The 24,197-nt window shown below is 41.6% G+C and overlaps 1 protein-coding gene across 1 annotated transcript; it reads left to right on the forward strand.

Moving 5' to 3' along the window:
* Positions 1-4,512: 4,512 nt before the first annotated feature.
* mocos (molybdenum cofactor sulfurase) lies at positions 4,513-23,270 on the forward strand. The gene is made up of 15 exons (XM_012853038.3): positions 4,513-5,020; positions 5,098-5,187; positions 6,695-6,761; positions 6,839-7,477; positions 7,572-7,648; positions 8,527-8,726; positions 8,843-8,959; positions 12,531-12,908; positions 12,984-13,146; positions 13,241-13,328; positions 13,661-13,785; positions 20,268-20,364; positions 20,533-20,674; positions 20,781-20,885; positions 21,452-23,270. The coding sequence occupies exons 1-15, from the start codon at positions 4,909-4,911 to the stop codon at positions 21,554-21,556; spliced, it is 2,505 nt and encodes an 834-aa protein (XP_012708492.2). The 5' UTR covers positions 4,513-4,908; the 3' UTR covers positions 21,557-23,270.
* The last annotated feature ends 927 nt before the right edge of the window (positions 23,271-24,197 follow it).

The raw sequence follows: 24,197 nt of genomic DNA on the forward strand, positions 1-24,197 counted from the left end.
ATGTTCACTTTACATCCAGCGTCCGACTTCCCGCCTCTGTCGGGAGTTTTATCCGTTCAGAGGAAGAAAGAAACGGTGGCAGGAGAACGGAGGGGTTTAAATTAGAGGTAATTCTCCTCTTAAATACCATTAAGGTAAGGCATTTATGGGAAAAGCTCAGGAAGTCAACGCTGCCAGCTGCTGCTACTCTAAGGCAGTGGATCTTTTTTAAGAAAACGGTCTGTTAGTAGTCTATCTTCAACACATTTCTCCAATAGTTCAATAAAGTGCAGTGCCTTGCAAAAGTATCTGTACCCTACGAATTTGTTTACGTTTTATCAAGGTACAACTACAGACCTTTAAGCATCGTTGTGGGATTTTAGGTGACACACCAACACAAAGCAGTTCATTTTTAATTTAGAAGTAGACATGAGGGATTGTTTTTCAGTTTAGTTGCTAATAAAAATGTAGGTTCTTGTCTTTGTAAAGTAGCTCAAGCTCAGTCAGATTGGATAGAGCAGTTTTATAAACATTAGTCTTCAACCAATTCAAAGTTGGATTTAGTTCTGGACTTTGACTAGGCCATTCTTAGGAATCAGTATACTATGATCTAAAGCACTCCATCATATCTCTGGCTAGATGTTTAGAGTCGTTGTTCAGCTGGAAGGTGAACAACCACCCCAGTCACAAGTCTCCTGCAGCCTCTAACAGGTTTTCCTCCAGGATTTCACTATTTAGCTCCATCCATCTTCACATCATCTCTCACAGCAATAACCCTCAATGGCTGTTTTCCTTCCTTGGTTGTTGTCTCATCAGCATTGCTTAATTAGTCATATGATCCAACTTCAGCCCAGCTTGGACACATGTGACTCCAGAATACTTTGGTGTACCAAAGAGTTCCTGGACGTTTCATCCCCTCTCTGCCACTGGGACATTTGCTATGAGGTGTTTGTGTTCATAGGCTGTGATTTGTTGCCAAACATATTTTCTTTAGTTTCAACCGTCCACAAGACTTTGTTCCAGGAGAGACAAGGTCTTTGATAACCTTCCAGGAAAGCCGTAACTGATCAGCCTCGTTCTGATCGTCGTTTCAAAGAAATTTAAGATGATAACTGGGCCTGTAGAGTCTGTGTTAGAGCTCTTAGGGTTTTTGGTAATTTCCTAGAAGATTGCGTTAAAAGAGCAGAGTATGATTTTTTTCTGGGACCTCCAATTCTTTCCAGCTGTACTAAAAACTTTCAAATTGTAAATTGTCTTTGCCTCTGCTTTATGTTAGTATTCAGATTGTCTGGAAATGATTGGTGTAACTCTTCATCCCACTTCTGCCACTCTGTTGAGGACTCGCTAAAGAAACTTTGGACGCCATTAAGGCCAAAACACTCTGAATACATCCGGCTTTTCACGCTCCGATCCAATTTCTTCCAAAACACACAGGCTCCGACTACAATTACCTCTACACACCACCGGACTCGCGATATTGAGTATTCATGCAAGAGTATATTCTAATTCCGAGAGCAGGAACAATGTGGCTGTGATCACAAAACAGCAGAAGACTGACGTTTCACTTCTTACTTGGCAAAACCATTTGTAGACCGACCTCAGAGGACGTTGCATATTGTTCCCATTACGAGTAGAAGACATTTCTACCCATAGAGGTTATTGACTTCGCCATCGTGTCTCACTTCCTGTCTGACCCATGACCTTCCCGTCAAATTGATGTGTAGAGCTGACAAAAATAGACCTGGGGTCTGTCTTGGTTAGACACTCGGTTGCAGAGAAGTGGTCCGCATTCACCTCAACATCTTCTAATTGCTACAGACATCACACGACCCGGTGTTCTGTCGGACAGGATGCCAAAATTGGACCCGGTGGGTTTTAGCCTTGATTTCTTTGTCTGACTCTGGAAGGTGGTTTTGGAGCAAACACTTCTTTAACTGTGACTTTACTTCATGGTCAGCTCAACACAGACATGAGCAATCGCACACTGATCAGCACACTGAACAGCGAGTGCACAAGCACAGTAGATCACAGAGAGAACCTAACCCTTAACAGACTGCCTGTATGAAAACTATTGTGTCTCTAAGTCTCCAACTCCTGATTTTAAAGAAGTCACACATGCTGATTATTGGTTACTTTCCCTCTTGAATCCAATGTAAACATTAAAGAGATGCTTAGTTTTTCCCACCTGGCTACTGTACTTTAGCGTCATCACAGTTTAATAGATAAAGGCAGTAATTGATCTGTTGTGTGTTTTTGTACACTTACATTTAAACTGTTTTAAAAGCTGGCAAAGACAGGATGATATGAACTGTGCTGTGTAAAATTATAGAAATTAAACTGGGTGTACTTTCATTTTACCATGATATATAAATTAACATTGGATATATATTCATATTCCAGCTGCCAGACCTCAGGCAAAGCATTGCAAAGGAGACAGAGGACATTTCTGCAAATATAACCAATGGAAGAGAAAGTTTCTTTTTCCAAGAAAGCATATTAGACAGCATATTGGAGGAAACAGGAGAGGTAAGTCAAATGCTGGGCGTGGAGAAGTAGAAATAAGGAACATACGGACAAACAATTTGGATTTTGGGAACACGAAGCCTTTGTGTGTCAGCCACGGTAAAACCTGAGACGGTCTCATTGTAGTCTGCGGCGCTACGCTGTTGAGGGAGATGGAACGGAAACAGAAAGGGTTGTTTGGCAGACAGCCGGGGGAGATTCATACTTGGACCTGTCAGATGATGAGAGAGATGGAGATGAGTCATCTTTGTGATCCTTGTGTATGCATTACAAGATGATGTGAGGAGGAGGAGGAGGAAAGAGATGCAGGGGGCAGAGAGGAGCAGACGGATACAGACACAGAAACAAACTCTGACAACGATGAGCCACGACATCGTCCTCCATGAATCAGAAGAAACAGCTTTAAATGCTGATTTACACTAGGGAAAAATACTATATATATATATATATATATATATATATATATATATATATATATATATATATATATATATATATATATATATATCATTACTTTGACATACCTCTCCCTAAGTAGAGGAAAGAAGTAGCTTTCTTACATCAACAATTACTCAAGCAAAAGTAAGAAAGTTATTGAGAAAAAGGTTAATGAAGAACTTGAGGACTGTGACCATAATATATTATTTAATTTCTTAAAATTATGTAATTAGAGTGTGTAAAATATAAAGTAAGTTAGTATTTTAAAGAATATGATGAAAAATTAGCAAAACATAAATAGCATAATTACAAAATAACCGTTTGGGGAAAGGAAACCTGCATTTCCAAATCAAAACTGTTTTTCTCCAAAATTAATACCTGAAATATTTTATCTAAATGTTACTGATGATATATACTGCTTTGTGGCTTATTTGCTTACTGTACCCCCATATATTATTCTAGAAATATATATATATATATATATATATATATATGTATATATGTATATAAATGTGTGTGTGTGTGTGTGTGTGTGTGTCTGCTGTTGAACTGCAAATTGTTTAATCTGTGTCTAGATGTGTTTTTTATATGAAATGTTTCTGCTGCCTCTTGGCTGGGTCTCCCTCGAAGAAGAGATTTTATCTCAAGGGACTTCCTGGTAAAATAAAGGTTAAATAAAAAAGTCAGTCAAAGTCAGCTTTATTGTCAGTTCTGCAAAACACACTTAGACATATTTGGAATTGAAACTTCATAGCTAGATTTAAAATGTGTCAAAAAAGTGCAAAGTGTTTTCCTTTAGGACAGCCTGATGATGGAAGCTGTCCCTCCTGGCCAGAGACTACGTAGTATAACACAGATATAACACATTATATAGATAATTACACACTGACTGGTGTTTTCAAGCCTTTATTTCTGTCAATTATCAGGATTTTCCTCTAACAGTTAATGGTTTCAGAAGCTAACTAAAAAGTTTGGGAATGCATTTATTTTCTGCATGAATACATAACACAATTTTTACTGATTAAAAGTATTATTGAAATTAGCAATTCTTTTCACATACTTTTTTATCTATGTATTTATTTCAGACGTAATAATTTTCACAAATTGAATCAGATGTTAAAGATCAGAACCAGAGCAGCGTTTTATACCAGCTGCTCTGGTTCTGATCACTACTTCTAACTTAAATAAACTGAATTAACTGTTATTATGGACTGTTCCCCTTACACACATACACAATTTGTATACAATCTGTATAGATTCTGTAAATCTTATCTGCCATTATTTATCTTGTATTTTAAACCCGCTAATACATATATAATCCTTTTCCTAACATTCCTGTATATTCTGTATAATCTGTGCATATAGCTCCCATATTTATATTTATACACAACATTTTATAGTCCCCTACTATTACTTTTTACTTATACATACACTTAATAATATTTATATCCTGTATAGCACTTCTGGATAGATGCAAACCACATTTTGTTGCTTTGTACTTGTGACAGTGCAATGACAATAAAGTTGAATTCTATTCTATTCTATTCTATTCTGTTATCTCACTTGTTACAGTTTATACCAGTTGCTCTTGTTTTAGTCACTACCTCTAACTTGCCTATAAATAAACTGAATCAGCTGTTATTATCTGACTTGTTACAGTTTATTCCAGCAGTAGGCCCACCTCCGCGGGTGGGCCTCACTTCTACCAGAACCGCCCCTGACTCTTAATGCAAAGCTGTGGTTTAGATTAAACTGGAGCATCTGGTTCCGATTCTAACTGGATTTTCCCCCCCCTTTGGACTGAATTAAAGCAGAACCAGAGGAAAGTGGCTGCTTTGACTGGGACTCCTCACATGTCTGCATGTGACCGTCCCACCAGCCCGCGGCGCAGGCTTTGGTTCCGGACGCAGGACCTCTGGACTTTGGATCCGGGTCCCGGTGGAGCCAGCGGGACGCGTTGAAGCTCCGATGGATTTCAGCCACCTCTGCTCCTTTGAGGCTTTCCAGCAATGCTGCGGTCAATACGGCTACGGGCAGGACCTCCGCGACCTGCTGGACCAGGAGTTCCGCAGGTCCAAAGGTAGAGAGGGGGGCGCGCAGCGCGGCTCAGGCCCGCCGGTTCCGACCATAACGGGCCTGTGTTTCTCTGCGCAACAGGGGCGACGTACCTGGACCACGCCGCGGCCACCCAGTACCCGGAGTCTCTGCTCAGGAACTATTTCCGGGACATTTCCACCAACCTGTACGGTGAGAGAAGCCAGAAAGCGTAAAGTTGGGTTTACAGCCACTCGGTGACGTCACAGTTCTGGGTCCGAACCGGACCGACTGTGCCGGAGGTCTCTTAAAGGTACAGGCTACCACTCTCCAGATCCGCACCGAGCCCAGAGCCTGATCCCAACTGCAAAAGTATTCACACCTCTTTATCTATTTATTTATTTATTTATTTATTTATTTATTTATTTATTTTTAACTGGTCTGAGCTGATGACTGGTGGCTGGTCACCCGAACTGTTTTAGCCCATTGCAAAAGTATTCACACCCTCTTTATTTATTTATTTACGTTTTCTCACATAAAAGTCACACGTTTTAAATGAATTTAAATGTGCTGCAGAATTGTGAGGTGAAAGGAACATTATATGGTTTTCACAAAAATCTGAAAAGTGTGGCGCACCCCTCCCTGAGGACATCTGACAGTGGGGGAAAACAGTGGCGCCTCCAGAAATGTTTCATTGGGGGGGGGGGGGGGGGGGGGCAGATGGGTGGCACACTGAGACTAAAAGCCATGATTTCAGGATTTCATTCTACTGTTGTAATTAAACTGCGTGTATGAAAACTGTTAATTGTTTGATTAATGTTACTAATGATTTAATGTGCATAGACCAATTAAAGTTAACAGTTAACATTCTGAGTTGAACAACAATTCGTTTTTATTGTAAAATTATATTAGGAACAAAGTGTACATTTATCCATTTATTGAAAAACAAAACAATTAATAGGGGAAAGTAGATACTGGCAGGTAAAAGCCTGATATAAGGTCAAGAAGAGCGTCTGCCTTGCTGGCTGTGCATGATTGGATGAAATGCTAAACTGATGCTACTATTTACACTGGCCAGAAGGGGAAAGAACAAAAGTTTCCACGCATTCTCGATTAGACTTAAGTCTAGACTTTGACTAGGCCATTCTGACACATGAATGAGCTTTAAATTAAAACCATTACACTGCGGCAGCTCTCGCTGTATGTTTCGGGTCGTTGTTCTGCTGCAAGGTTCTGCAGCAGTTCCAAGTCTTCTCCAGCCTTCTAAGAGGTTCTCCTCCAGAACTAAGGGGAGTGTTGGCCTAGTGGTTAGAGGAGTGCGCTTGCACTCTGAGAAGGATGTGAGTATCCGGTTCAATCCCCAGTGCCTGCACTCTGGGTCCCTGAGCAAGACCCTTAACCCCTGATTGGTCCCCAGGCGCCGCACAGGGCAGCCCACTGCTCCCCAAGGGTGATGGGTTAAGATGCAGAAGTGAATTTCTCCATTGTGATTTTAATAAAGTTATGTAAACCAAAAACAACCTATACTGTATTTACTATTTATGTTTATTGAGTAGTATCAAAGTGAAGGGGCTGAAAATTGAAAGCCATAACTTTCCTTCCCTATCACAGTTCAATAGTTGTTTATTTCCTAACAGGATATATTGTTTGAGTTACTTTGAAAAGTGTTTTTTTTTTGGGAGCCACTCCTCAATTTAACTCTTTTTTTTCTTCCTTTCAGGAAACCCCCACAGCCACAATCCCAGCAGCAGCTTGACTCACGACACGGTGGAGCGGGTCAGAGACAGGTAGCGCCTCGCCGGGCACCTCAGGAGGGCCGCGGCGTTGTGACGTGAGGGACTAAAAGCCGGCCGTTTCCTTGCAGAGTCCTGCAGCACTTCGGCACCACCTCCAAAGAACACTCGGTGATCTTCACGTCCGGTTGTACCGCCGCTCTGAAGCTAGTGGCTGAGAGCTTCCCTTGGAGCTCAGAGCGCGGAGCGGGGAGCCTCTTCTGCTACCTCACTGACAGCCACACGTCCGCCGTCGGCATCCGAGGCCTGACTTCGGCCCTGGGGGTCGCCGCCCTCCCCGTCTCCCCGCAGGAGCTGACAGCCGGGCCGGAGGACGGGGCGCCGACACAAGATGTTTCCTGCCAAACGCCGCACCTTTTCTGCTACCCGGCGCAGAGCAACTTCTCAGGGAGGAAGTATCCTCTTAGCTATGTGAGGGGCATCCAGGCGAGACGCCTGTACCCGGCGTGCGACCTCCGAGGCCGCTGGTTCGTGCTGCTGGACGCGGCCTCGCTCGTCAGCTGCTCCCCTCTCAACCTACACGACTGCCCCGCTGATTTCGTTCCCATCTCCTTCTACAAGATTTTTGGCTTCCCAACAGGTCTGGGGGCGCTGCTCGTCCGCAACGACTCAGCAGGCATACTGAGAAAGTCTTATTTCGGAGGAGGCACCGCAGCAGCTTACCTTTCTGGGGAGGATTATTATGTGCAGGCGGGAAACGTCTCTGACAGGTAAAGTCTTGTAACAGCCAAAAAAAAAGAAAAAAAGAAATCCTCTGCATTTTTATTCTGAACTGCAAAGTGCTTTTTTCTCTCTGTGCTACAGATTTGAAGATGGCACCGTCTCCTTCCTGGACATCATAGCTTTAAACCATGCGTTTGACTCTCTTTACAGGATCACAGGTAAGATTCATGTTTAAGTCCAAAATGTCGCATTTTTGATACAAACAGTTCTCAGACATCCACCTCTTACACAAAGTCAGCATTTTTCTGGACATAAAATTGACAATTTGAATATATTTTACACACCCTATATAAAAATACAGTCTACATGAGGAAAATGTACTTTTTTGGGAAAATGTATTACGATAGATATCTATCTATCTATCTATCTATCTATCTATCTATCTATCTATCTATCTATCTATCTATCTATCTATCTATCTATCTATCTATCTATCTAATATATATCTAATCTATTTTATATATATAATCAATCTATGTATATAATCAATCTATATATATAATCTATCTATATATATATATATAATCTGTCTATATATATATATATATATATATATATATATATAAATATATATAGATATATATATATATATATATATATATATATATATAGATTATATATATATAGATAGATACAGTAGATTATATATAAAGATAGATAGATTATATATATTTATATATATATATATGTATATATATATATATATATATATATAGATAGATTATATATATATAGATAGATTATATATATAGATTGATTATATACATAGATTGATTTATCATCTATAAATAGATTAGATCGTGATAGTGATAGATGATAGATAGTAGCTAGATGATGCTAGATAGATAGATAGATCGCTAGATGCTCCTGATCGATAGTAGATGATAGCTAGTAGCTCGATCGCTCGCTAGATAGATAGTAGCTAGCTAGCTAGCTGACTTCGTGATTAGATAGATAGATAGATAGATAGATGGATGATAGAGATAGGTTTATATATACTAAGACTATTATGGTCTTTCTGTGGTTCGGCCTGCAGGCAGCATGCTCCACATCCAGCAGCACACCTTCGGCTTGGCGCGCTACACTTACATGCTGCTCTCAAGTCTTTGCCATGGCAACGGTCGACCGGCGGCGCAGATTTACGCCGAGGGCCGGTTTGAGAGTCCAAGCACTCAGGGAGCCATCCTGAACTTCAACCTCCTGGATTCCAGTGGGCAGATAATTGGGTACTCGCAGGTACACGTGATTGAACGGCTTCATTTCAGCTTTTAATTGCTTAATCAATCCGCGTGTATGCGTGGGGAGGTTCTGGGAAAACGCTACAGCCCGTCCCTCCTGTCTGCTGCCCTCAGGTGGACCGCCTGGCCAGTCTGTACGACATTCACGTGAGAACCGGTTGCTTCTGCAACACCGGCGCCTGTCAGGACTTCCTGGGGATCAGCAGCCAGCAGATGAAGCGAAACCTGCAGGTGACAGACTCACAGTTCTCATTTTCCTTCAGCCGTTTCATGTTTTATCGCTTTATTGGGATTTTATGTGACGAAACAACACATAGCAGCAGGAAATTGTGACGTAGAAGGAACAGTATAGTTGGCCTTCAGTGTTCTTTTACGTTGAATCAAATAATTTAAGTCGTACCTCAGATTCTCAACTAGATTTAGGTCTAGACTTTGACTAGACCATCAGTATAGGCTTGTTTTTAAGGGGACATATTGTGCAACATCCACTTTTGTCAGGGGCGGATCCAGGATTTTTCAAAGGGGGGTGCTCACCTTAGGGTCATGTCAAGACAACGTGAGGCTAAATGACCATAGAATGCCATTTTTACTCTTTCACACTACCCTAATTATTCATCTAAGGGTTTTTAATTGATAATCATTTTAATGGATGAACATAAGTGGAATTAGCATGATTGCATTATTGTAATTGAAAAAGGATTTTTGAGCCAAAATCTCTTGGTTTTCACAGCATGCACAAGGTTAAAAAGTAGTTTGAATAAAAAATGATCCTTATCAACAAATAATCAAACAAAGTTTTTCTTTATTTCCAGAAATTATGTTCATACAGAAAGGGCTATAAATTATAGCCCTTAAATGCACTTTGTTGTGTACCTGGAGTCTGTAGGAGTGCAGAAAAGTTGAACGTAGTCTCTCCAGGTGCTCCGTAGATATCTTTATAATGTTTTGGGTCATATTTTTCAAACCATTCAGTTTTCTCTCTATACAAGGTTATGGACTTCTGGCTTACCATTTTCACGAATCCGCCATTTTTATTTCTCGCCACAATTTGTAGTCAGAGCTGAAGGTTGCTGAAGCTACATGAGGATAAGTGAAAACGTTCAGTTGTTCAGTGGTGGAGTGGACTTACTTTGTGCTTACTTCAGATTTAAAGGGACGGCACCAAAACGAGTTGCTCTCAGACAAACCTCAGAACAGGTGTAAAAAGGGGGAATGTGGGAGTAAATTAACGAGGAGTTCAGACCAAGGCGTTGCATTTCCACTTCATATAGACCACGGCTGATTGATTTCAGTGTGGAAAGGAAGAACTGAGAGGCACGATATGTCCACTTTAAGGAACAGCCACAATGTTTTCCCCTTGAACTTGATTTGCCAGGAGCTTCTAATTCACCCAGGCTATTCTTTTGTGTGTGCCTCCACTGCGGGGGTCCCAAACGGTGCCGGTTCATGTCCAGAACAGCCGCAGACGCTGAGCCGCTGCGCTGCATCTGCTTTAGACACAGAGTGTTCCTGTCGCAGCAGTAAGGAGCTGTGATTTTCAGCAATACGAGGGGCAGAGACCACTTTTTTTTACCTCGTCTAAAGCCACCAGACGGTCTATGAAAAGGTGTAAAAACAACACCACCGATGTCATGTTTTGTTTTGGTTTTCTCTTTTGGAGTGAAGGAGGAGGAGGATCCTGGCTGGCATTATAAAACCAGTGTTGATCATTTCACAGGCATTAACTCTGTGAGACAAAACGAATTTCAGTGTCAGATGCAGTTTGTAGCATTTAAAGATGTTTAATATTAAAGCCTGAGAAACGTGTCCCAAAGAAACAGAAAGTAGACTCAGCAGCAGCAGCAGAGTCTCGTTTCTCAACCTAAAATCTGTTGTTTTGTGCTCCTATTCCTACATGAATACTTTTGAACAAAAAGACAGAACAGGGCTGGAAACTGTTTTAACATAATGAAGTATTAAGGTGATAAATGTAACCAATTTAAAATGTTCAGCTCTCTCTCTCTCTCAACAACACTGCGTCCGGTAGTTCCTGAAAAGAGATACACGACTACCTCCAAGCTGGCGTCTTCTTCTGGAATGACGTTCTATCCCGGTTATATGTTTTTAAGGCAAAGACAAATGTATTTATATAGCACATTTCAGTACAAAGACAGTGCAAAGTGCTTTAAATTAATAAAATATAGGAAAATAAAACAGAATAAAAGCAAGTTGGAATAAAATGTAGAAACAAAATTAAACATGGGAAAATAGAAACTTAAAGCAAATAGTTAAAACAGTCGGACTACAACGTTGAACTAATGATGTTTCAGTCATTTCAACTTAAAACTTCAGTCACTATTTGTGCATCCTGTTTTGTTTGCTTTAAGGATTGAAAATAATTCATTATTTCTATAGGCTTTTATTTATTAAAACAGTTTAACTACAACAGTCGAAGGAAGTTTGTTCCAGATAAGTGGAGCATAGGAACTAAATGCTACTTCTCCATGTCTGGTTCTGGTTCTGGTTCTGCAGAGTAGGCTGGAGCCAGAAGACCTTAGTGGTCTGGAGGGTTGATACACTGATAACAAGTCTGTGATGTATTTAGGTGCTAATTCAGGGATTTATAGACTAACAGAAGAATTTTAAAGTCTATTCTCTGAGATACAGGGAGCCAGTGTAAGGACTTTAGAACTGGGGTGATGTTCTCTACTTTCTTAGTCTTGGGGAGGACGCGGGCAGCAGCGTTCTGGATCAGCTGCAGCTGTCTGATCCACTTTTTAGGCAGACCAGTGAAAACACCGTTGCAGTAATCAATTCTACTAAAAATAAACACATGGATTAGTTTTTCCAGATCCTGCTGAGACATCAGTCCTTTAATCCTGGAAATGTTCTTCAGGTGATAGAAAGCCGACCTTGTAACTGTCTTTAGATGCTTTTGAAGGTTCAGGTCTGAGTCCATCACTACATCCAGGTTTCGGGCCTGATCAGTGGTTCCTAGCTGAAGCAGCTGAAGCTGTGTGCTAACTTTTGATCTCTCCTCTATTGGTCCAAATATTATTACTTCAGTTTTGTTTTTATATAATTGAAGAACATTTTAGCACATCCATGCATTGACTTCTTCCAATCATTTACTCGATTCACATAGAAGTACAAAAAATCGACAGTAACATAAAAGTAGCACCATTAGGCCCAGTTTATACAGTTTATATGCAAAAAAAAGTTGATAGTGGGGTGAGTTACACTTTAAACTCATCATTCTGCATCAGCTTTTTTCTTTTTGGACATTTCTGAATTGTTTTAATGTGTTTTGGGAAAACTAGTGGCAGAATGCTGTTACTACACTGTTAAAAAAATAAACATTCTCTACAGGAGGCACAGTTTGAGCCACGTTATAGAATTTAATAGGATATATGCCTCTACTTTATGACATGATATGCCTTTTTTTGGCTCTAGAGGGCCGGATTTGGCCCGCAGGCCTTGAGTTTGACACGTGCATTAAAGGAAAGGTGCTGACGTAAAAGAAAAAGATTCATCTTCACTTCCCAGTTTGGGGAAGTGAACTTGAACTGGTTCGTTCGGTAGCTGATGTTGTTGTTAACTTGTTTCATATCCCACCTGAGCTGTGGGTCCCTGCCATAGTGGGTTGCAGGTTCCTGATTGTGTGCCACTTTGTGAAGCTTTCTCTCATAAAATCACAATAAAACACACTCCAGTTCATAGCATTGAAGCAACAAAATGTGAATAAGTCAGAAGGGTCTGAATCCTTTCTGTATATTGATGATAAAACGTGTACGTTTGCTGAGAGGGCGTTTTCCTCCACCAGGCGGGTCACGTCTGCGGGGACAACATGGACTTGGTGGACGGCCAGCCGACCGGATCTGTCCGCGTCTCCTTCGGCTACATGTCGACGTTCGAGGACTGTCAGAGGCTCCTGAAGTTTGTTGCCGAGTGCTTCGTGGAGAAGCCCGTCACGGTAGACCAAGCGAGGCTGCAGAGCCTGAAAGCAGCCTGGGCCTCCTCACAGGGATCCAGCGAAGCCCCTTCGCCTGAACCTCCTGACCGAGAAACCCCCAAAGGAGCGGAGACGAAGTCCGCCGACGCGTCCCAGAACGGACTCAGAGAGCCGAAAAGCCCCGGGGAGGCCTGCTGCGCTCTGACCAACGTCTACATATACCCCATCAAATCCTGCGGCGCGTACGAGGTTGGAGGACCAGGCGCCGTTTTTTTCCTCCGCGCCTTTCCGTGCCCGCTCTGATCGGACCCTTCTTTCATGCAGGTGCAGGACTGGCCGCTGGGACCGCGGGGCTTACTGTACGACAGAGGCTGGATGGTGGTCAACCAGAACGGCGTGTGTCTGAGTCAGAAGAGGGAGACGCGCCTGTGCCTCATCCGCCCACAGGTCCACCTGGCCTCAAACAGGCTGCTGCTGCGGGCGTCGGGTCAGAGAGTCTCTGCGCGTCTCACCGGGAACAAACGCTCAGCGAGCAGACGTCTGAATCAGCCCCCCTCTCTCTCTCCTCGCTTGCCTTGCAGGGACGGATACCGTTTGGGTCCCCCTGGAGGAGGACGGCGGGCTGCACGCAGGCTCTGGCGTGTGTCACAGTAAAGTCTGTGGTGACAGGTGAGCCTCCTGACGGCTGCGGGGGCCGGAAACGCATCCTGCCTCTGACGTTCCTCTCTTCTCTCGCCGCTTTGCTCCCTCTGCTGTGATCTGTACGCTGCCTTGTTTTCCCTCGGCCTCCTTCTCTCTGCCTCTTAGAAAAAGTCTTGTTGTAGAGCCAAACAAACAATGGGATAGAGATATTAATCTCCTCTGACATATCCCCACATGACACGTCCCCGTAAAGAGAAAGAAAGAAAGAGAGAGGAGCTGTTTATTCAGGGATTCCTGGATTAGACGCTGAAGAAATCCCCCCCTGGGCCTGCTGAAAATAATCCTCCTCTGTCCCCCAGGGTGGAGACGACGGACTGCGGGGACGAGGCTGCATCGTGGCTCTCAGACTTCCTCGGACAGCCGTGCCGCCTGATAAGACAACGTCCTGATTACGCCCGAGAAATGAAGAAGAAGCCGGCTGAAGGTAGACACGCTCCTTTGCAAAACTATGCAGAGCCACTTATCCGTGCCGGGCTGCAGGGAGGCTGGTGCCTCTATGCAGTGGGGGGGGGGGGGTGCACCCAGGACAGGCCGCCTGTCCCTCCCAGGGCAGCACAGAGACACACAGACAGCCATCCCTGCACACAGTCACAGTAGAGACGTTTACACTGCAAAAAGGGAACTCAAAGTAACTAAAATTTTCTTAAAATTTGTGTATTTTTCCTTGATTTGAGCAGGTAAATAAGACTATTTGCCAATGGAATAAGATTTTTGCACTTAAAATAAGAACAATTCATCTCCATCATCTTATTTTAAGTGCAGCATATCTAATTACCTTCTTTTAGGGGTAAAAATACTCATTCCATTGGCAAATGGTCTTATTTAGCTGTTCAAATAAAGGAACAATATACTCATTTCAAGAAAATTGTACTTACTTTAAGTTCCCTTTTTGCAGTGTAAAGAGACCAGTTAACCCAGCGGTCATGTTTTTTAAGCTGTGGGTAGAAGCTGCACTGCAAAAAGGGAACTAAAAATAAATAAAATTTTCCTGAAATGAGTTATCAAAACTGGGGCCAGATAGCAGCACAGTAGAATAAGATTTCTGCACTTAGAATAGGAACAACTCATCTCCATCATCTTGTTTCAAGTGCAGTATATCTAATTATTTAGTTTTAGGGGTAAAAATACTCATTCCATTGGCAGATAATATAATTTACCTGCTCAAATAAAAGACGAATACACTCAGTTTAAGAAGATTTTACTTACATTTAGCTCCGTTTTTGCAGTGTGGAGTACCCAGAGAGAACCCATGCATGCACAGGGAGAACTCCATCCTAATAAAGGCCCCCAGGCTGGGATTCTAACCCAGAACCTCCTCGCTGCAAGGCAGCAATGCTGCTACCTGGCCCCAGTTTCACATTCTGTCCTGCGAAATCCACAGACTGTGTTGAGATTCTCTGTCCAAACCCACCTCAGAGTAGTGCGTGGCTGTTAGGAGGAAGACAATAAGGAGAGCTTCTAAAAACTATTTTGAGGCAGACCTGTTCAGGAAGTTTGATTTTTATCATTAAACTGTAAACAGTAATATCATTTGATCATGTTTTAAAATGTATTTTCAACAACAATTACTGCTCTTATGGAGACATCTGCAGAGGATAAATATATATATATAGATTTTTAGGAGTGTTAGACATCATCAATTAGCATTCAGCATTTTAACAATAAATTAAATTTCTTATTATAATGAGACATTTTTCTCATGATGGTCAACGGTGCAATAAATGCCCCTCCTGATCTTCTGCCTGTGAGGAACAGCTCCTCTGTCCTGTCGAGTTCACATAGTGAATATTTGCTGAAACTTGTGTTATTTCGCCTAATCTGTTTGAAGAACAGCTTAAACCTTGGGATATCTGTGGGTTTCGTGGCATAAATTGCTCAGTTGCTTCTTGCAGGTGCATTCAAACAAGCGCAGATGATGAAATCAATACCTCCGTGTTTTCCATTACAGGGAGGCTCTGATGAGGAAACGCAGCAGAGTTTTCTGCTGTTTCTGTACAGACCAGTAGTTTTCCCCTTTAGTCCTCGGTGATACCATTGTTGTAATTTTCTATTTTGTGTTAATGGACTGGATGACAATAACAGAAATGAATATATTCTAGGTTTCTTTGTGACTCACAGCCACTGCTGTTCCACAGTAAAGTGGTGAAGGTCAGACTTTTGTTGATTCCTCCTCTTTCAATGCTCAGAAATCAGGCCCTAACAGTTGATTATCATCCGTTTAGATGCAAATTCACAACTTCCCTCCAGAATTCAGCTAATCCCCCCCCCCCCCCAAAAAAAAAAAAAACAATCATCAAGGTCAAGGTCTGACTTAATCAGACTATTTAGATTTTTTTATGGGTTCCCAAAGTTTCCAGACCTCTCTTAATTGTCTAAAAATAATAAAGAGATAATAACGCTACAATATTAGTCAAGAAAAAGGATCCAAACTGGGAAGTGAAGATGAATCTTTTTCTTTTTTACCTAAGCACCTTTCCTTTAATGCACGTGTCAAACTCAAAGCCCGCGGACCAAATCTGGCCTGTCAAAGAAATTTATCCGGCCATCTAGAGCCAAAAAAAAGGCATATCATGTCATAAAGTAGAGACATATATCCTTTTAAATTGTATAAAGTGGCTAAAACTGTGACTCCTGTAGAGAATGTTGATTTATTTACTGTGTAGTAACAGCTTCCTGCCACCAGTTTACCAACAACACATTAAAACAACCCAGAAATGTCCAAAAAAAAGAGATAAAGTGATGCAGAATGATGAGTTTAAAGTGTAATTCACCCCAATATCCACTTTTTCTGCATATAAACTGTATAAACTGGGCCTAATAGTGCTACTTTTATGTTACTGTAAATTTTTTATACTTCTATGTGAACTGAAATGAAATTATGAAATCATCTTCAACACGAGCAACCGGCCTCTTTTTAACGACATCCTGATGCCAAAGTGGCCCCATACAGAAACGAGTCTGACACCCCTGCTTTAATGGATTAAATGCTTTTTTTATGTAAAACCTCTCAAAGGTTATAAAGGAGGGAAAAAAATCAATGCTAAAAGCTGCAGTCCTGCTCTTCAGAAAGCCCCTGACCTGCATGAACCCGTTTCAACACATGTGGCTGACGCTGATGTGCCTCCAGCTCACACTCAGATGGACAGAAATACTTTTATCTGTCTCCACAGATAAAATAATGAACAATAATTACAGCATCCTGGCTCGTTAGAATATATACATTCCTGTAAACGCCCAGGACTTATAAGATTTAAGAAGTAGAGAACTGTAAAACATTTACAAGCATATTTTTTAGTCTGTAATTTAACATCTACCCTGTAAAACTAAACCAATCTGTTGGAGGGGTAATGAAAAAAGCGCGACAGTTTGTTAAAGCACCTGTTTTGGTACGAGTCCCTCAGTTTTGCACATTTTACATCCATCCTTGCAAAATTTGAGCTAAATGTGAACAAAATGTGAGCAAAGCTATCAGCTTGTCAGAACATCTCCTCTCCTTTTTTTTTTTTTCTATCAGTGCATCAACCAAAAAAAAGAGAAAAAAAAATAAAGAAAGAAAGAAAGAAAGAAATTAAATAAACTTATGGCTAATTACATCATTGTGGAGATGTTTTTCAAAATCATTCTGTAAAATGCGTTGAACATATGAAAAAAAAAGAAAAAAACAGGGGAAAAAAAAGAAAAAAAAAAAAGAACATCTCCTCTCCACGATCCTCCTCAGGCCACCAAACAGATCCGGTTTGGTCCTGGACTTTTATTTTATTCTGGTGAAGCCATTTCTTTGACACATGTGGACTCCCTGTGGTGCTGAAAAATTAAACCCAGCTTTAACAGTTAACCTGCAGGCTTTAAGGTCCTCTAGCCTCCATTAAATCAATAACCTTGATAAAAAGCCCACAGCCCGCAGCATGATGCTGCCACCGCCATGTTTCCCTTGCTTCGGTCAGGGTTGCTTTCTCAGCCGTGGTCCAAAGGTTGAAGTTTGGCTTGATCAGATAAAAACACATTTTCCTTCAAGGTTTTAGGACATTCTGGTTTAATTTGCCTACAGAACCGCTTGAGCTTTGGGATGTTTGTGGGTTTTACGGGCCTGGATGTTTCCTTTGGTGTAAATATGAACAGAAAACATATTTTCCTCAAACAGATTTATTTTTTTTTTAACTGTACGAGAAATGATTTATCATGGTCTTATTTTTATAAAAAATAAATTAACTAATTTGTGCGTTTGTTTGGCAGATGGTGGGTGGAACTGTAAAACAGGCCAAGAATATTTTTAATGCTTCACTTTTTCACTTTTAGCCTGTGAAAGCAGCCTTGTCTCAATTTGAGCCTGTAATGAAGAGTGCCACTAATTAACAGAATTATGAGAGTTTTGGACCCAGAGCTTTAGCAGCATTTATAAAGTAGAGACCATATGCTGCAAGTCATTTTTTATCTACCTTTTAGTGCATTCAGCTTAAGCTAAAAAAAATCTGATATTTCTCCCACCCTTCATTTCCCCACAATGCAACAGAAACATGATTCTGGCTGATCCTCCATTACTGGTGCGGCCCCGTGTCTGTCGTCATTTGTAATCCAGGCTTTCCTTTCAGTGTTCTGTCTTCAAGCCCAGCGTGAGACAGTCTGGATGGCATCATCTTGGCTATCCTCTCAGCGTTAACGCAGAGCCACAGGAAACTTTCCACAAGATGAGACAGCCTTTCCCCGGGGGAATCAAACCCTCCCCGTTTAGATCCGGATCAGGCAAATGTTTGCAGCGCTAAAGATTGTTAAGTCAGGAGGATATTCAACATTAAAGGGGTTATTCTGCGCTTTATCCCACCAAAGTAATCATTCCAAACACATATTGGGAAGCTAAACTGTCCCTTTCTTTGAAGAAGTATTTATACCTATGGAGCTTTTTCACATGTTGCAGTGACAAACCTCCATGCATTTTGTTTGGATTTGATCTACCAGAGCAACAGGAAGCCGTCCAAATCGGTGGAGTGGAGGGAAAACTATGCATGATTATATTTTATTTTATATCTGATCGAGCTTTTGTTCTCACCCTTCCAGCGCTGAGCACGGCACGGGTGAAGATCCATCCTTGTGTTGCAGTTTCAGCCAAAATAGCTCAAGTTCAGTCAGACTGGAGGGAGATAGTCACACATTTTATAAATATTCCTACAGATGCTCTGTTGGATTAAAGCCCGGGCTTTGACTGGACCTTTCTGTGAGTTACACACAAATAATTTAGCATTTCTTCTGACCAAAGCACCTCGTGTCACATGTTTGCTGTGTCTCCTAAATGGTTCGTGGCAAATTACAAAACGTAACTTATAGTTAACGCATAGCATTCTTATAACGATTACTTTTTTATTGCCAGATGTTTGAATAACACAACAAATAGTTCTCTGTCAGCACATCTGTCCACCTGAGCTGTGGCTCTTTGCTGCTCCTCCAGAGTTACCATGGGGCTTTTGGCTGCTTCTCTGATTAATGCTCTTCTTCCTTGCCTTCATATGTAAGCTCAATGCTTCTCAAATAGTGGGGCGCCACCTAGGGGGTCGTGAAGGCATGTCAGGGGGCGCACCACAGCCTGGCCTTTGTTGTCCTGAGATTCAGGCCTTAAATCATTCTTAATGTGACAGCAGCACCCCCTGCTGTTTGGTCATTACCTGCAGTCAGTAGTATGATGAATGCTATTAATTAACTCCTAAAAAAGAATAAAACTTAATGGTACTGCAGTTTGTCTTTATTATTAATGGCTGGATATTATTTTTGCCACATGAGGTTCATAGCTAGATAAAACTTGACTGCAGGTACGAATCGGGCTAAAAGCCATTTATATGGTTGTTGACATTATGTAGTTAAAAAAGGTTCAAACATTGTATTTGTTAGAAACCATTGTTATATATGTTATAAATGAGCCCATATAGGACCATATGTTCTAAATTTTAAAATGGGTTCTGGGTAATTTTCAGAACGATAGCGTTAACGCATTAAAACAGAAAATGGTTCAAAAAAAGTAACTCATTTTGTTGGGATGGTGGGGGGATATTTTTCCTTCTTCATAAGGGGTCACGACAGAAAACACTTGAGAACCACATCTTTATGTGGACCTCCCTGTCTTGGTAGTTGGTCCATTCTTTCCAGGTTCAGACGCCTCCGTCTTCCTGATGTTCTTTAAAGAACCTCTGAGGCCTTCGCAGAACATCTGAGTTTAGATAACTCCGTCTACCTGTCTGATAGATAATGTTTATTGACCATTTGACTTCTGAAGGCAACCGGTTGCTCTGGCTTTGGTTTTATTTAGGACAAATGCCCTCCACGCTTTATAGATTTACATCAGGGATGCATCCATGTAGCGTTGTCCTTCCACTTCACAATAACGCACACCTTTGTGTTGTTCGGTCCTACAGACTTAGACAAACCTCATTGTCTAAATTTCGTTGCCTACAGCTTACGAGAATGTAATGAGATTGCAATTGGAATAAGATAACATTACAATATAAAGTGCAGCAGCGATAAGAACGCAACAGTGCAGGAGAAAAGTGTGCAGAAGGAATGCTCTAGCATGTTTGCAGTGCATAGATAATATAAACGTGCTTTTTGAGGTTTGTGTTTGTAACGTGACAACCTGAGAAAAGCTTCATGGGACATAAATGCTTCAGCAGAGCAGTGCAGCTGACAGATGGCTCTGTCTGGCCATAACTGCCTATCGCATTGTGCTTTTCCAGTAAATATTAGATCAGTATTGACAAATGTAATAAAATCACCTTTTTTATCTACTCTCATTTTTCAGACTTTTTATTTATTTATTTATTATTATTTTGTGGGAGCATTTTGCAGAAGCCGTAAATGTTTTTCCCTGCAGTGAAACAAATCTTTTTTTTGTGGGGTGGCTGACATAAAGCCTTTCTTTTCCAGCTGCCGGCTCCCCGCTCCTCTCCCTGGTGAATGAAGCCCAGTTTCTCCTGATCAACCGAGCCAGCGTGGAGCTCATTCAGGACCTAATGAGCAGCAGGTTGGCGCACACAGGACGTTTATTCACAGCCCCCCCCCCCCCCCCCCCCCCCCCCCCCCCCTTATTGCTGCGGGACGCACTGCCGTCCGCGCATTTACATCACAGCGGCTCCTTTTATGCGGCGCGGGGGGAAATAACATGTCATTTCCACGCGCTCCCCATGCTCAGGCAGGACAGCTGTGAGGGCGAGCGGCTCCTCGACACGCCGGGCGTCATCAGCCGCTTCCGGGCCAATTTAGTCATCGCTGGAGCAGAACCCTTTGAGGAGGATAATTGGTCACACTTGATTATTGGCAGCGCGCGCTTCTTGGTGAGCGGGGCACTTTTGAGACAAGCGGCGAAATGCTCAGAACACCTGATGAAAGCGCGGCTTCTGCCAGCAGTCAACGTGCTCTCTGTGTGATAAAACCCCAAAGGTCGCAGGTCGGTGCGGGAGGTGCCAGATGATTGGAGTAGACCAGGACACCGGAGCCAAAACCAAGGAGCCGCTCCTGAGCCTGGCGGCCTGCCGCGCGGGGAAGGTGCGTCCACAGCCGTCTCAGCTGAGCCGCTCCGATGTTAGGGCTGGACGATAATTCAATAACGATAATTATCGATCTATAGATGTATATCGCTGATAGAAGAAAAGGGTCAGTAAAAAGTTCAATAGAATAACAGTTTTTCTTCCTTTTGCATTCTAGCCATGTAGGTTAATATTACCATAGACATCATGTCTATGGTCATTACATCCTCCCAACCAATCACAACGCAGACCCAGGAACCAAGCTCCGCCCCCATTTAAAGAGTTCAGAGAGCAGGGTTCTTTTTTTCTTTTTTTTTAAACTAAACGGTTGAGTTTGAATTCAGTGTTTTTTTAATAAATTTTATGTTTGCTACAGTATAAAATGTCCAGAGCTGCATTTCAAATATATGTTTTGTTTTTATCGATATCCATCCAATTTGATTTCTGTTTTATCGATATGCCTTTTTTTCTATATCGTCCAGCCCTACTCGAAGCTGCGTGTTACTTTTAGCGTAAGCCCAACAAGCCCTAATACTTGACAAGATTGTTTCATATGTTGTTGTTTTTTTCTTTTTTGATTTGCAGGTAACGTTTGGCGTGTATCTGAGCCACCAGGACCCTGAGGGCTCCAACGGAGTTGCTGTCCTCTCTGTCGGCTCTCTCATACAAGCCGATACTGGTGATCTGTAGCAGCCTCTACCTGTTCTCCTGACAGCTGTGGCCCCCGGAGGCCTCCTTTTGGCCCCCAGAGGCCTCCGATTGGCCCCTGTGTCGTTAAGATCACCTGTTAATCGCTGGCAATTTCTCTACATGCGACTGTTTTTTCTTTCTTTGGGTATCAATCAGCCATCAGTGTCAAGATGAAGATTTGCTATGGTGGATTTTATTTGTCAATATATTTTTTGTAATCGTCTCTCAAATTATTTAGATAAAAATGTATTTAGTCTTCAACTGTAACATTTAACAAGCTTAGAGCAGACAGTGAGAGAGAGTGGAACATTTGACCTATCTCTCTGAATCATCAGGACTCCTCCTCTTTTTTGCAGTCCTTTCAAGAAACAGCAAAAGTTTTTGTTAAACAGTTCTTTGTTCTGTTCACTCTAACAAGCTTCCTCTGGTAGATAAACAGGCCCCCAGCACCACAGATCCTCCACCATACTGTAAACTTTGCATGAAGGGCTTGGTCTGCAGATTTTCTTTGACTCTCCAACCATCCTGTTAGATAAACTAGCCTCTTGGCCTTTGGCTCAAAGTATTGGCCTCTCTGTGATGTCAGGTTATACCCCAAGAAAACCGAAGGTCAACGACTGAGAGTCACGAGTCCCCAGAAACCTGTGAATTCAAAAACCAAAGAATAAAGTCTAACAATGCTCTGGTAACCTGTACTTCAGAGGAATAACGTACCGACAAATGTGCCGACAGTGATTTTGTTAAAAGCAATCATTCCTTGGCTTGGGGTTTTTCTACCTGTGGAATTAATGTTCTCAAATGAAAGGCTGGATTCTTTCTAAAACGTTCCATGTCCGATCATGCTACTGCAATAAAAGATTAATTTATTTTAAAACGGTTTATAAATTATTTCATCCAAAAGCTTTCACTTTACAATAGAATTGAAATCATCCTTTATAGTCCCACGGTGGGGAAGTTCAGGTATACGTTTACAACTTGATGAAAAAATCTGGAGCAGTCATTAAAAATAGCAAACTCGAGAAATTAAAGAATCGTCCAACTCAGGAGAGTGATTTTTAAGAGATGAGTGAACTGTATATGTATATGTATGCATGAAAAACACAAATAGACCATAAGAATGAAAAAAAAAAACTGTGCAACAACGGCAGGGATGTAAACTCTCAGCGAGTTTGCTGGGAGCAGTGATGGTTATGAAGTCTAACAGCTGCTGGGAGGAAGGATCTGTGATGACGCTTCTTTGTGCACCCAGGATGCAGCAGTCTGACGCTGAAGGAGTTCTGCAGCAGCTTCATGCGTGAGTGGGTGGGAATCATTGTTAGCGCTTCTCCTGTTCTGCAGGATCTTCTACTCCTGCCTTACTATGCATGGTTTACAGACCACAGCAGGAAGCTGAAGTAACCCGTCCTGGTGAGACCCAACTCTTGCACAGGAGAACTAAACCACCGGGAAACCCCAGACTGGACTTTAGTGTGTCGTCTTATCTCAGAAAACAACAATTTGCATAATCAGGAAAACCCAGGAATAATGGGCCCCATGACTAAAAAATCTAAATAATCCCAAAAGCTCATACATATTTTCTATTTTTGGGGCCCCCTTCAGTCAGGGGTCCTTGAAATTGTCCTGACTTTTTCCCGTTGTCATCGTCATTGTTTTAACTGCATTGCTGACTTGCACCAGCAGGTTAAACCATGGACTTTAATGGGTTTTTGTTTAACTCGTTCTTTTTATTTTTGTTTTGAAGTCATGCAATACCAAATGAATGCACATCATTGACGTGTAAAAATACACTGATTCGTTTTTCTCTCTCCAAATAACTTATTTTGTATTTCGCTTTTTTTCTGAATAATTGTAGGTAATAAAGTCTAGCTTTTCAGATTAAGTGCTTTTTTAAGACAGCTCCACTAGTTGCAGCAGCAGTTGTCCTGTATGCCACCCCGGGGCAACGCGGTGCCACCTTAACAATCCAGACCCCTCCCTTTCCCCCTTTTCCTGATGATTAAACTCCGGTTTAATTGAAGCTGTAATTGGTGGAAGTGCACGGTCATGCCAGACGGTGAAAAACACACCCTGGTCCATTTTAATAGTGAAGATATACTGAAGTTAAACCATGCAGAGGAGACTCATCAAACAGCGCGATTCACCCCCTGACATGAAGGACAGGGTGGCGAACAGAAACAGAAACGTTAAAATCTGTTAATCTGAAATAATTTGCAGAGGTTCTGCAGAGTTTAAGGGTCTTTGGTCTTAATGAGCTGCTCCTGATGAATCTTCCTCAGGAAAACAGAACTTGTCATAATCACATTGTTCAGTTTCGTCTGGAAAGTCAGACATTTATGATGTTTTTAGGGGGTTTTCATCAAACAAATACAACATGTGAACACAGGACAAAAAAATAGATGTTATTCTAAGAGCACTTTAAAGGATGAATGCTAGTTCTGTATTAAACTGCCCATTGTTGCATTTGTTTTCCCATTTTATTCTTAAAATCTATTGTCTTTGATAATGTTTGTCCTTAATAGATATAGTTATCTTGTAGCATCATTAATGTTACAAAATTAGTTTTTTCAGGATTTTAATTTCTCCTTTTATTTGTTGCAACCGTTTTCTAAACATTAATCTTGAGAAGTTATTTTGGAAATAA

This window comes from Fundulus heteroclitus, chromosome 22, assembly GCF_011125445.2.
Source record: "Fundulus heteroclitus isolate FHET01 chromosome 22, MU-UCD_Fhet_4.1, whole genome shotgun sequence".
NCBI classification, from domain to species: domain Eukaryota; kingdom Metazoa; phylum Chordata; class Actinopteri; order Cyprinodontiformes; family Fundulidae; genus Fundulus; species Fundulus heteroclitus.